The sequence below is a fragment of the Camellia sinensis genome, chromosome 10 (genome assembly GCF_055761805.1).
Source record: "Camellia sinensis isolate YWXY chromosome 10, ASM5576180v1, whole genome shotgun sequence".
NCBI classification, from domain to species: domain Eukaryota; kingdom Viridiplantae; phylum Streptophyta; class Magnoliopsida; order Ericales; family Theaceae; genus Camellia; species Camellia sinensis.
In genome coordinates, this window is record NC_138970.1 from 174,309,073 (window position 1) to 174,322,420 (window position 13,348).

A 13,348-nucleotide genomic window follows, 5' to 3' on the forward strand; every position below is an offset into this window, starting at 1 on the left:
AATCGGCCGGCCAAAAATGCCATCTTGGCCAAAAAGAGTGCCGGCCGGCACTAAATAGTGCTGACCGGCAACAAATAGTGCCGGCCGGCAATAATAAACATTGCCGGTGGCAGCAAACACCAGCCGGTGGCCTCTAGCCACTGCCGGTGGTGGGTGGGGATGGTCTACAAGCCCTACCCTGCCTCTCAAAGGCAAGACACAAGTGTTTGGTGCAAAACCAGACACTAAACGGTCGAGTTCAGAGATCCTGAGGCAAGGCGCGCGAGCCGAGACCTCCGGGAACTCCGAACAAACACAAACATGGATAATCACCGAGTGTTCAAACGGTGACGTCCAAGTCTTGAGAACGGTCAAAAATGGGGTGTCTACACTGAGCCGAGGCAACTTTGGTGATGACAGACACGTGGCCTTTGGCACCGAGTCAGGGTTTCCTAAATTCCCCCAAAATAAAATATTTAGGTGGCGACTCTGTATCTGGCAAAGCAGTCCATGTTTGGCACTTCTTTTCTAAAAATCTATTTTCTCAAAATGATTTGCTAGATTTGGACTCTTTGGTTCAGATTAAGAACCGTGACAATTCAAGTCCGAATTGTAGCATGGGGCCCACGGGCACGTCTACACAATCGTTTAATAAATAGACACATATTGCTGCAATGAAGCAAATGATGCAACAAATGCTGAAAAGTTTATCGAAAACAGCACAATTGCCTCACGAGAAGGAAAAGGGTGTCGACCCTAGCGTGGGAGTCAAGTTACATGACGGTGGCGTGGTCTTCCTAAATGATTACGTTAACCTAATAGAGGGTAATCTTCAAGTTTTACAGGGGGTGGATCATGAGGAAAATAATGTAAATGAAATGTTGTCAAATAAGATAATTGATATACATGATGGACATTTGCGTACCGTCCAAGAAGTTAGGGACACGCACAAAAACCGTGGCCTTGCCTTGGAGGAAACATACGCAAGCGAAGAAACCAAATCTGTTTCGGTTCAGTTTCTGGCCATCGAGAACGTGGTGAAAGAGAGTGTATCTTACTGTGATGATTTGCAAACCTTGCCTCCAATACGAGGAGAAGCAAACAAAGTGCATACTTCTTCTAGTAAGATTGCCCAAACATTGGGAGTGGGAGGAATTGTAACAGGCAGAGGAAAGAGAAGAAGAAGAGATAGAGGAGTTGAAGCCACAGACGTAAAGGATATGCATTCATGCAACGATAGCAAAATAAGCACTCAACTTACTGCAGAAAAATTCCCAAGTCGCCACAGCACTTCACCTTTCGTATGTTTCGTTACTAATTGATGCCGACAACATTATTGATCATAATTGAACCATTATTTGTGTTGTATTTGAATAGTTGTCATTTTAGTGCAAGTTTGCACTAAAAAATGTTGTATAATTGTCTTACAGATTTCGAACAAAGTCCTGTCCAAACTACACAAGTTGGACAAGTGGTTTCGTTCAGAGGTTAGACATCGCTTCACTAAATTTAGATGCGTAAGGATATGTTATGTATTTTATAAATTCATTTTGTGAACTGTGTTCAGTTAGTTTATTGTTTATATTAATAGGAGGAGTTGATGGTACTAGCGAGTATAGAGGTTTTATCGGCGGACGAAGACAAACTTGTTGACTATGTACTTGACGACAGAAAAAATGAAAGATACAGTTCAGTTTACTACTTGCAATTAACTTGCTCCGTAGTATTTGTCAAATAAGTTTGATTTTCTATGGATACTTCTTCCTTGTAGGGACATTGTCGTGTCTATGAATCTTCATGAAATGCCATGCGAATGTGCTACCCGACGTGACATACATACACTTAAACCAGGGGCGTGGCTATCTGACACTGTAAGTGTTGGCATCTGACAATGGTCTTTCCACTATATGTGCATGATGGACATTTCCTTGTGGGTACATAATTCTTTCGTATTAGATTTAAACAAATTGCAAACCTTATTTATCAAGTTGTCTCATCTTTTACAATGTTTCAGCCAATAAACTTAGTCGCGGTTCAATTGACTAACAGACAACGGCAAGTAAACAAAGACGGGAGGCATACTACCTAGTTCTTTCCAATATGTCTGTCGGTATGTAAGTGTTTTAGGTCGGTTGTGTATTGTAGATGACATATTTTCAAAAATGTTTGGCTGAATGACCTTTACACACTAAACATGCAGACTTTGATACTAAATAAAAATACTCAACCTCTGAACCATGAAAATATCGTCAAATCGTATTTTGGACATGACAGATATCCCATTAAAGTGAGTAGATTTAATATGAATGTCAATATAAATATGAAAGTGAATAGATGTTCGCATGCCCTCTAAACAATGTATTCACTTGTATTTATGTGTAGATTTACATGTCTTTCAATTATAGAGGAGTACATTGGTTGTGCATACAGATAGATATGGTAGACCGTGTGGCATACCTATTTGACTCATTGGCATCCGCCACATTGGACAGCAACAAGCTTAACGTAGCAAAAATGTTAGTATGTCCTGCTGAATTTGAAAAAACTACTTCCAAACTGTGGCATCCTTTACATAAACCAACAGTCTCCTTCTGCAACAAGTTCAAACAATGCATGCCTTACTGCAACTATAGTTTGGAAATGAATATGGTCAAGACGTGCATAGCTTTGACGTTCGCATGTTAGACAAAAGACCATTACAACAATTAGACGAGTAATCCACAAACCCTGCGTCACATTTATTTGACTCCTAAATGACTTGTTTAATGAACCTACTTATATTTATGAGAAATTTAATGTTACATTTCATTTGTAGCACTTTCAACTTTGGGATGTTTGTGATCAAGTACATGCAGCGGCCTGATATACCCAGTGGTCCACACAAGGTACATTCTACCGCTATATTTCCAATTGTGAAAGAAATCCTTTTATTTCCTACAATTGTAACTGTACCTGATTTATGTTATTCGTTTTCTCTACAAAGTTTCATCCTTCTGTGCGTCGTAAGTTGTTACTTGACTTCCTTATGGATGTGAATAATTCAAAGATCGGCGAGTATCTTTCATGCATGATTGATTGCAATTACAACAAATAGGGTAGTGATAGGGAATGGACTGCCAGTACGATAGTAATTTGGATGGCCAACCACAGTTCACTTTTTTTGAAGTAATTATTTTGCAGAGGTGTATAAATATAAGTCCCCCCAATGTTTAGGAACAATGATGTAAAGATGGATCACTAATTTGTTTGTAGTACAAATACTATGTGAAGATGAGTGAATCAGCTTGTCACGACAATTTTGAGGTTGCAGTTGTGATAATACTAATTTTCCACGCATATTGATTGTACACATAATTCGGATGTTTGGGACTGGAACAAACAAAAGACAGTACTAATGTTTGTTCACTTTTATCACAGCCTATAATTACTTACCAAATTGTGTATAAGTTGGATGTGGCAACTCTATCGATTAGTGGAATTATGGATACGTGTTTGGGTGGGCTGATGTAAACCTATCTCATAAATAAATCGAAGCACTTACACTTGAATTTGTACGAATCCGATGTGACTGAGCGATGCCTTTCTTTGTGACTTTGTTTTTGAATGCCATAATTTTCTCCAAAACAAACAAATAGCAATGACAAGAATGCACCAATAGAGGTCTACCTGTCGACAAGAATTGATGTGGTCAACAAACTGCTGAAATTCTCCTATCAAACCACCTTACTATTATGTTTCCAACTGTCCCTCCACATTCTGGGCTTCACATCGACAAGTCAAACTCTGTATTCTGGTAATGACCTTTTCTGCAATCCACCTAGTTAGTTATGCCATATCCTCGTAACTGTTGCACCATGTGGGCCCTCACATACAGTTAAACTAAACTCCTTTCATATGTGTAACTGATGGACTCTGACATTGATTTTGACACATGTCATGTTGTGGTTGATCCACGTGTCGACAGGAACAAACAAGTACAAATTTTTTACTGCAAATAATAACATAACACCAATTCCTAATCAATCCTAACTTAAAGCATGTAAAGGAGTTTGGTATTACAACTTACAAGGAATAACATTTCATGCTCAAGTCTGACTATAAATCATGCCTATTATTTTGGACACAAAATCCACAACAATTACAAGTAAGTAATTAAACCAAAGTTACCAGGCAACTGATTCAAACTGATTGAAATGCCTGAGAAGTAGGACTTGGATACTGATTCCAATGAAGAACATGCACCTAAAGACAGGACCTGAAAGTCCTGCCACGGATAAACTGCGTGTACAACCCACTGCATGGACAATCCAAGTACGAAACAAAGATACATGTTGTTTTAATAGTACAATACGTGTACATGTACGACTAGGAACTGATTTCAAAACAGAACAAGAAACTCAAATATGTTTCTTTGCATTTGATTGAGTGCAATATTTATATCGTCAGTTGATTACGAGTGCGAAAGTGGGCATGTGCTTAAAGCAGGTTGAACTTAATGTTGCCCATATAATCTTGTGCCACGCCAATGATGATACTCAAAAGACTCTGCTCATGATGATGGTAAGCTCAATGGTCTGATACATAAGAAGAGAACTAAGCACCTTTTGCTTTCTTCAACAAGTTGGGCTTCAAAGAACAGCAACAGGATCTTGGTTGGACATGGTTTGATGCCATGAAACATTGAAGGAATGTACAAGTTGAAAATCTACCATACAAAGCAAAAGAACATCGTGGGTTTGAACGATACAGTTTTTAGAAGAACCTGTTCGTTTAATGATAAAACTACTCCTAAATTATGCAAGAATTATAAACTTCTTAACTTGTGTTGTTGATGATGTTGTTCTATCTTCGGCCAACATCGTGGGTTTTGATATCCGTATACTCTTTTTGTGGCCCATTATTGTATGATCTCACACTTCTATCCCATAACTACCATTGTAACTGTCCCCTGGCCTTGAATCTTCCAACTCTGACAATTATTAAATCTACCCTGTCGACCTTCCTTTCAACCATGCTGGCGCATGTCCCTCATCATTATGAGACAAAAATTGACAAAACATTGTCCACTTAACACAAGCACGATCCTTTCCAAGTGGGCCACTGAGCCACAACACTTAGCCACTCACTGTAACTGCACATTGACTTTGAATCTTCAAACTCTGCCAAATATTCAATCTTCCCGGTTGACCTTCCTTTCCACCATGCTGCCACATGTCCCTCATCATTATGAACTAAAGTTTGACAGAAAATTGTCCACTTACCATAATCACGATCCTTTCCAAGTGTGCTACTGAACCACAACACTTGGCCAGTAAGTGGTTCAGAGTTGGTTGCACCATTTTTTGCACATAACCATGCAGTTCAAGCAATCTGTCCCTTAGATTGCTTTGGTAATATTTCACTTTCAGTCCATTATGTGTCATTCTTTCACTAGTCCACCTGTCGACAGGTTCATGAACACAAGTACGTCCAAACAATTACACACCAAATTCTGTAACTTAAGAATGCCTAACCATGTTCCGCTAAAGGACAGACACTGCTCAACAAAAGATAGATGTTGAAAAAGCTATTTTTTTAACCCCAACATTAAGGTTATATTTAAGGAAAACTTATACCCATAACTGGAGGGGGCAACTCACTGCTGGAGTGATAACAAAAGCCTACAGTTTCAACCTGCTACAAGCATTACAGCTGAGTACTTACCATGTCGTAATTGAAATCTTAGTATTTGGATTTCCTTCAATCCAAATCATAGTAAATTTTTCATTAACCTGAACCATTTTCACAAGCAGTAATTTAATCAACAAATTGAATGTCGGTAAACTTCTTAATATTTGAAATACCATTTTTTAATATTGTAATGACTTAAACACAATTGATTTCTTGCATTTACCACAATACACAACTTATTTATATTGAAAACAAAGTACACATTTCGGGTTTATAATAATAAAAATGAAAATTACTTTTTTATTATTATTTTTTTTTTTAAGTTGACTAATATTTGAAGCTAAATTATGATTCTTTTTTCTTTTTTTTTTTAATTTCTGTTTGCACCTATTTTTGCCAAATCCTGTCAACAGGTGCTCCACTCAATTGAGGACACAAGCCAAGTCTACAGTGGATATTTAGTATCAGATGACAAGGGTCATCAACTACCATTGAATCTTGCATGCCACCTGACTTAGTTGGTAGAGCAGTTAGTAGCACTAATCATGAACTTAGTGACCAGTCTCCAAGAGGAAACACAAACGAAGTGAGAGTTTGCATTTGTCGAGGGAAGGCTAAAAGGACTTGGGGACACGTGGCAACTTCAAGGATATGCAGTTCAACAGGTAGAAGTAAAGGTTTTATGTGGTTTCAAGACTTAGAAATGATAGTGCAGTTACAGAAGTTGCACAGTAGCAGTTGGAGGTTCAGCAGATCCTGGGGTCGTGGGAAAGAAAAGCTATAAAGGCCAGAAGGTTTATAGAGAGAGAGGACATCAACAACAACACATCAACTTACATTCTACATTTAAGAGTAGTTCAAATTGTAACTTACAGGTAGTTTTTTCCCTTGTAATTTGTACTTTGTAACTAGGTGAACTTTGTTGATTTCAACCTCAAATCACCAAAGATTTATCTTTTCTAATTTGTTACCATCAACTCATATCAGAAAGTTCATTTCTCTTGTTTACTTTGTTACCATTAGTTCATCCAAACAAGTCATCATCCTTTTTTAGGCATTCGAACCAATACCACAATTGCTTGATTATTCTTCTTTAAATTGTCATCTTTGAATTACTGTTTGGTTGCTGTCAATATAGGCCCACCATAATTTTATTAACAATTTCCCCATCACTTTCATAGTTAACATGAAATTATTTCACAACTCCTATTCGTAATTTGTAATTCATATACCAATCGTCTTAGACATAAAGTAAACTCGTTCGTTAGGCTAATTTGTCCAACTAATACCTAAAAATTAACTGGCACTTGGATTATATAGAAAATGCATGTGCTAGGATATAATTTTGCAAAACCGCATGGACAAATTTCATATTTTAATCAGAAGACAAAATATAATACTAATTTACTAAAACAAGTCATAACAAATCAATGCGAAGCCAAAACACATCATTAGTTGTCAACCACAACGCAGCAACCCTTCAACTAGATCTAACCAAATTTGGAACAAAAACAAGCAACCCCTAATAGGAATCTTGGAATACAAACATAAGCCAATTTCCAATCCAAAACAATACACAAACAACAGATGCCCATATATATCTCACCTTCATTTAGTTCTGAAAATGACAAGTCACTGCAAACAAAAATGACAAAATCACTCTAAACAATATGCAAACTAACTATTCCTGGCCTTGTACTTAAGCAACATTGTGTCATTTCCTGGCCTTGTACACTAGCAATTATTTACACGTTACGTACAGCAATCCGTGCAAAATCATAACTACAGACATATCTACCCTGTTCTTGCCAATGATGTGTTTTCAGAAGCTAGTATTGCGTACCTAATAAATTAAGGGAATAAGTAAATCATACAATTACTTGGTTCACCTTATCAATTGTGGTCGAATCATTTTTGCACACTTGTGCTTCGACACTACCGTATTGGCCCACAGGTTGTTTTGAATCAGGAGAAACATCAAAAAATAGACATTGTTGCTTAATGTGCGGTGTACTTGGATCCGCCAACCCTGTTTTGTAGTGAATGGGCGATGAGTCCACATTGTACTCATGGTCACTGATGTGGGTTATATCTACAACTGAGTTACTACCCATTGTTCGACTAAACCGAACCTTAGGACACGTTCGCTTTGTGTGGCCAATGTATTTGCAATTCCCACATTTTCTTGGTCTTCGACAATTGGACGAGGCCCTTCCCAGGTTCTCTTTTGTCTTCACAAGATTAGGATCTTCTACTCCAAATTGTCGTGGGATTGAATATTTCCCTTTATCTCCATCCCCATCGTTGTGATTCCTCTCATATAACTCCTTAATACGGCCCGTCATCGAAAGACATCCATCCTTAGCCTTTTTGAAACCTTCGGTTGATTGCGAGGCATAGAAACACATTTCATTGTAAGAAGAACTTAATATCCCATAGCAAGCAGTTTGTGTTGTAGTGTTATCAATTGAGGGTTAACGCCATAGCTGACCATCCTTACTTGCAGCCCTTGTCCATCTATACAGCACAAAAATTGAGGGAATTTGCGTTAAATTTTCAGTTTTCATAACACATATCATGTGACAGCAAGGTAGCCTGAACGACTCAAACTTCATGCAAGAACATATCATTACGGCATCCACTGGATTGTGTGTTACTATCCACGATCTATCCTTCACCTTGTATTTATGAATATAGCAACATTTCTGACCATCTGGCAAAGGGAACACGTCCTTCACATCCAACTTCCCCTCTTCTAAGATTTCATCACGGAACATTTTAAATATATTCTAGGTGAATAGCTCAGCTCTATGTCTCTCTATATCACGCAATGGAGTAATCAATATCAGAAAAGTGTTATTTGTTTCGACACCATCTCCAGTCTCGTTATACCTTATCCTTGTAATAGCCCGATCATAGTGCCTAACAAATTCATATAGCTTCAATTTATGTTGGACGAAGGGGTTGAAATAAGCATTCATACTCTCCGAGCGCTGAGTGTTCTTCATCCCAACAAAGAAATGGCCACGCATATATGCCTCAGCCCACATATGACGCTTCTCATATGTCTCCAACACCCAGCTGTTGTTTTCAAGTCCAAATTTTTCGACCATTCTCATCCAATCATCCTCAAACTTTGCCTCATCCGTTTCCATCTCCATGCACTGCTTGAAAGCATATGCAAAGCCACTTTTGTGAACATTTGACACAGCATTTTTCCCAAGATGCCAATTACATAATCTATGTCTTGCATCTGGAAATACTCTTCTGATTGCCTCTCGCATCTTTTTATCCCTATCTGTCAGTACAGACACAGTTGCTTTATTGTCCATCGCCTCCATAAATGTTTCCAAAACCCATGTGTATGTATCAATTGTCTCATTAGCTAGCAAAACACATGCAAATATCATGGTCGTGAAGTGGTTAGTCACACCAGCCAACATGACAAAAGGTTTCTTATACGCATTGGTACGGTAAGTTGAGTCAAATATCAATACATCACCAAACTTTGCGTAGTCAGCCCGCGATTTCGAATCTGCCTAGAACAAATTTTGTAACTTATTATCCTTACACACATCATACTTGTAAAAAAAAATGTAGGTCAACATCAAGTTTTGCACATAGGTAAACCAAAACACCCTGCGCATCACCATCCTCAACTTCTGCTCTACGTTCGGCTTGAATGTGGTTGTGCAGATCTGTACGGATGAAACCAACATTCTCATAACACCTCGATTGATTTACCATATAGTCCATGATTTGGCTAGTCTTCACACTGACGTTGCGCATAGCCATTGTTGGAGTTTTGTCAGCGTTGTTTAAACCCCGATGTGACCTCAGATACATCACACAGTGTTGTTTCGCCAATTTATGGTTGTGGTCTGTGATGAAGTGAGTCGCAACATACTTCCCTCTTCACCAGTCTCTGGATCATACCGTATACGAAATTGTCCTTTGCAACCTACTCTTGTTAGTGCCTTAGGAGCTCTTCTCTTCTTTACAACACCATCCAAGTATTTTGGTAATCTCTAACCTTCTCTTGAACACAACCATAAACTACTAACAACCTTTCCATGTTTATTTATGTTAAATTTGGATTTTCGTATACTAAATCCCTTGGCTTTAGCATATGCATTGTAGAAAGCTTCTCTATCTTCGACCGAATCAAATTTCTGTTCCAGAACAGCACGTTCAACCTCACCAACCATGTCATCGCCATGAGCATTGTGAACCATTTCTTGTTTCATATCGGCGCCATCTTCAACTTTTATGTTGGTTGTTTTTTCATTGCGCAGACCAGCTTCGCAACCATGACAGCGTTCCGCCCGATTTTCATTGATCAAACGAATGTCATCTGCTTCATTTGGAATGTCATAATCAACACCTTCACTTTTAACTTCGGCTGGGGCCATACTGTACATGACATTAGTACAAACAATTACTTGATGATTGAAAAATGTTAACACAAACACAAACACAAACACAAACATGACATTTTAACATGGTTAGATTGTTTGTGCAAACATAAACACTTGATTGAGAAAGAGAAAGGTTACTTGGTGATTGAGGGGTTTCGGTTTGAGCAAAGCGTAGAAGGGTTGAAGTTAGGATGAGGGTTTAGTTGAGGGAAAATTGCTGAAGTGAAAAGGCCAGAGAGAGAGAGACAGAGAGAGAGAGAGAGAGAGAGAGAGAGAGAGACAACTCCATACCTGATATCTAGTTAGAGAGAACGTCTTCACTTTAACAATGGAACCCCACAAAGCTTTGTAGTTCCGTTGTTACTGGAAATCAAGGGTTATACTATTTCCTACAAAGCTTCGTCAATGGAACCCAACAGGGGCTTGTCGCTGTTAATGGGAATCAAGGGTTACACACTCAACCTTACAGAGATGAAGACAATAAGAGAGAGAGAGAGAGAGAGAGAGAGAGAGAGGAAATAGAGAGAGAGAGAGAGAGGAAAGTGGGATACAATCATGCAAATAGGAGGATTAACCAGTTGCCTCGGTTTCATATTTTTTACGATTAAACAATTCAATGATCTTAATCAATTATTGTAATCTAACAGCTAAAAATTGGGTTGCATATGGTGTGTAACCTTAAGGGGGTTGCACACTTTTTACAGCTCCCAAAAATGAGATTACATTTCTCTATTACTTCCTTTTCCTTATATTTTTCATCATAACTAAATAAAAAATGAGATTTCAACTCTTCTTATCAAATTTTCTAACTAAACGCAACCAACCTTGGTATGAAACTAAAATTACTCTTATAATCATAATCCATCCAAATATATATATATATATATATATCTCACCACCTTAAAAAATTATAATAATTTTTTTTTTCATTTCTCATCTCCCAATCCAAATCCAAATCCAAACATGAGTGTCATTTTTTTCAGGCCCGGCCCTGGCCACAGACCCACAAGGCCATGGCTTAGGACCCTCAAAATAGGCTCAAAATAGGGGTCCCCTCCTATTATAAGTTAGTATAATATATTAGGTATGTTTTAAATCTAAAATAAATTAAAAAAAGGCCTAAATTAACTTAATTTTTTTGACCCATTAAAAGACCAATAGTTAAGGCTCAGCCCAACCATTTGAAAGGCCCATTTCTTCTAATTCCTAACCCTATCTTCTATTAATCCAACATTCCCTACATTTGCTTGATATAGCACACACCAGCGACATACGGACAAAGTAGCAACAAATAGGTAAATTATTTATTTATTTATTTATTTTCTATTCAATTAATTAGTATTTATCTTATCTTTTACACAATTAATTGTTATTATAATATTGATATTTACGTCATTAAGAAGAATTTATTTAAGTTTAATAGTTCATATCACATAATTTAAAAGTTTTGTGTTTTGTCAAGTGGTGGTGCTCTTTGTTTTGAATTTTGATTTAAAAAAATATTTTGATCTCAGCATGGCAAGCACACGTAAATTTTTTTAAAAGTTTATTTAAGTTTATTTACGTCATTACGAAGAATTTATTTAAGTTTAATAGTTCACATCACATAATTTAAAAGTTTTGTGTTTTGTTAAGTAATGGTACTCTTGTTTTGAATTTTGATTTAAAAAAATATTTTGATCTCAGCACAGCAAGCACACGTAATTTTTTTTTTTTTCAATTCAATTAATTAATTTTTTTTAAGTATTTTTTGTGATTTTAATATAAATCTTCTGTCCTTTGCCTTAAAAAAAAATTTCATTCAATAAAAAAGAATGTAAACGGTCTCAAAAATTTAGTAGTTGATTATCAATCTTGGGCTCTGAAAATCTCAGGACCGGACTTGATTTTTTTCAAGCCTAAACGTTCTTGTAACACTATTATATTTATTAATTTATCATCTTTAAATTATTATTAATGGTGCGACATTAAAGGTAAACTTTTACATAATAAAATATTTAACAAATATAAATTTGATATTTATCAGATATTTTTTAAAAATAATTAATTAAGAAATTGTTTGAGATATTTTAAATAAGTATAATTTTTGATTTTTATAAAATATGAATTAGGTTTAAAGAAATAGAGATTGCACTTAAGAAGATGAAATCAAATAAGGCTTTAGGACCTGATGATATTCTTATTGAAGCTTGGAAGTGTTTGGGTAAAAAAGGAGTTGCTTGGTTGACTAAGTTGTTTAGCAAAATTTTGTTGACTAGGAAAATGCCAGATGAGTGGAGGAAGAGTATGTTAGTGCCAATCTATAAGAATAAAGGTGATGTCCAGAATTGTAACAACTATAGAGGAATTAAGCTAATGTGTCATATAATGAAAGTGTGGGAGAGGGTGATGGAACGCCGATTGCGAGACATAACAGAAGTGTTAGAGAATCAATTTGGGTTTATGCCTGGTAGGTCAACAATGGAAGCGATCTATCTTTTGAGGAGAGTTATAGAAAAGTATAAAGAAAAGAAAAGAGACATTCATATGGTGTTTATCGACCTTGAGAAAGCACATGACAGAGTGCCCCGAGATATAATATGGTGGGCGTTAGAGAAGAAAGGGGTGACAAAAGGCTACATTGACGTGATTAGGGACATGTATGAAGGGGTGCTGACCACTATTAGATCGCCAGTTGGAGAAACAAATGAATTTCCTATCACTGTAGGGTTACACCAAGGATCTACCTTATGTCCTTATCTTTTTGCTTTAGTTATGGACGAGTTGAGGATAAATATTCAGGATGACGTGCCATGGTGTATGTTTTTTGCAGACGATATTGTGTTAGTGGATGAGACTAGAGAAGGAGTTAACACAAAGTTAGAGATTTGGAGAAAAGCTCTTGAATCTAAAGGATTTCGGATAAGCAGAACTAAGACAGAGTACATGGATTGTAAATTTAGTAACAGTAACACTGAAAGCAGAGGAGAGGTGAAGATTGAGAACCAAAAACTGCCTAAAAGTGGACATTTTCGTTATTTAGGGTCGATTATCACAACAGCGGGAGAGATTGATGCAGATGTGGCCCATAGGATTAAGGCGGGATGGTGTAAGTGGAGAAATGCGTCTGGGGTATTGTGCGATAAACGAATACCCACTAGACTAAAAGGTAAGTTCTATATGGGACGGAGTGTTGGGCAACCAAGAAACAACATGTAGATAAGATGAATGTGGCTGAGATGAGGATGCTAAGGTGGATGTGTGATAAGACTAGACAAGACAGGATTAGGAATGAGTGTATT

The 13,348-nt window shown here is 37.1% G+C and overlaps 1 protein-coding gene across 1 annotated transcript; it reads right to left on the minus strand.

Moving 5' to 3' along the window:
- Positions 1–8,438: 8,438 nt before the first annotated feature.
- Positions 8,439–8,990, minus strand: LOC114295758 (protein FAR1-RELATED SEQUENCE 5-like). The gene has a single exon (XM_028240069.2). The coding sequence runs from the start codon at positions 8,988–8,990 to the stop codon at positions 8,439–8,441; it is 552 nt and encodes a 183-aa protein (XP_028095870.2).
- Positions 8,991–13,348: the final 4,358 nt, after the last annotated feature.

What these genes read in the sequence shown, in the direction of transcription:
- LOC114295758 (XM_028240069.2), bottom strand. Translation starts at nt 8,990, where the DNA reads ATGGAGGCGATGGACAATAAAGCAACTGTGTCTGTACTGACAGATAGG.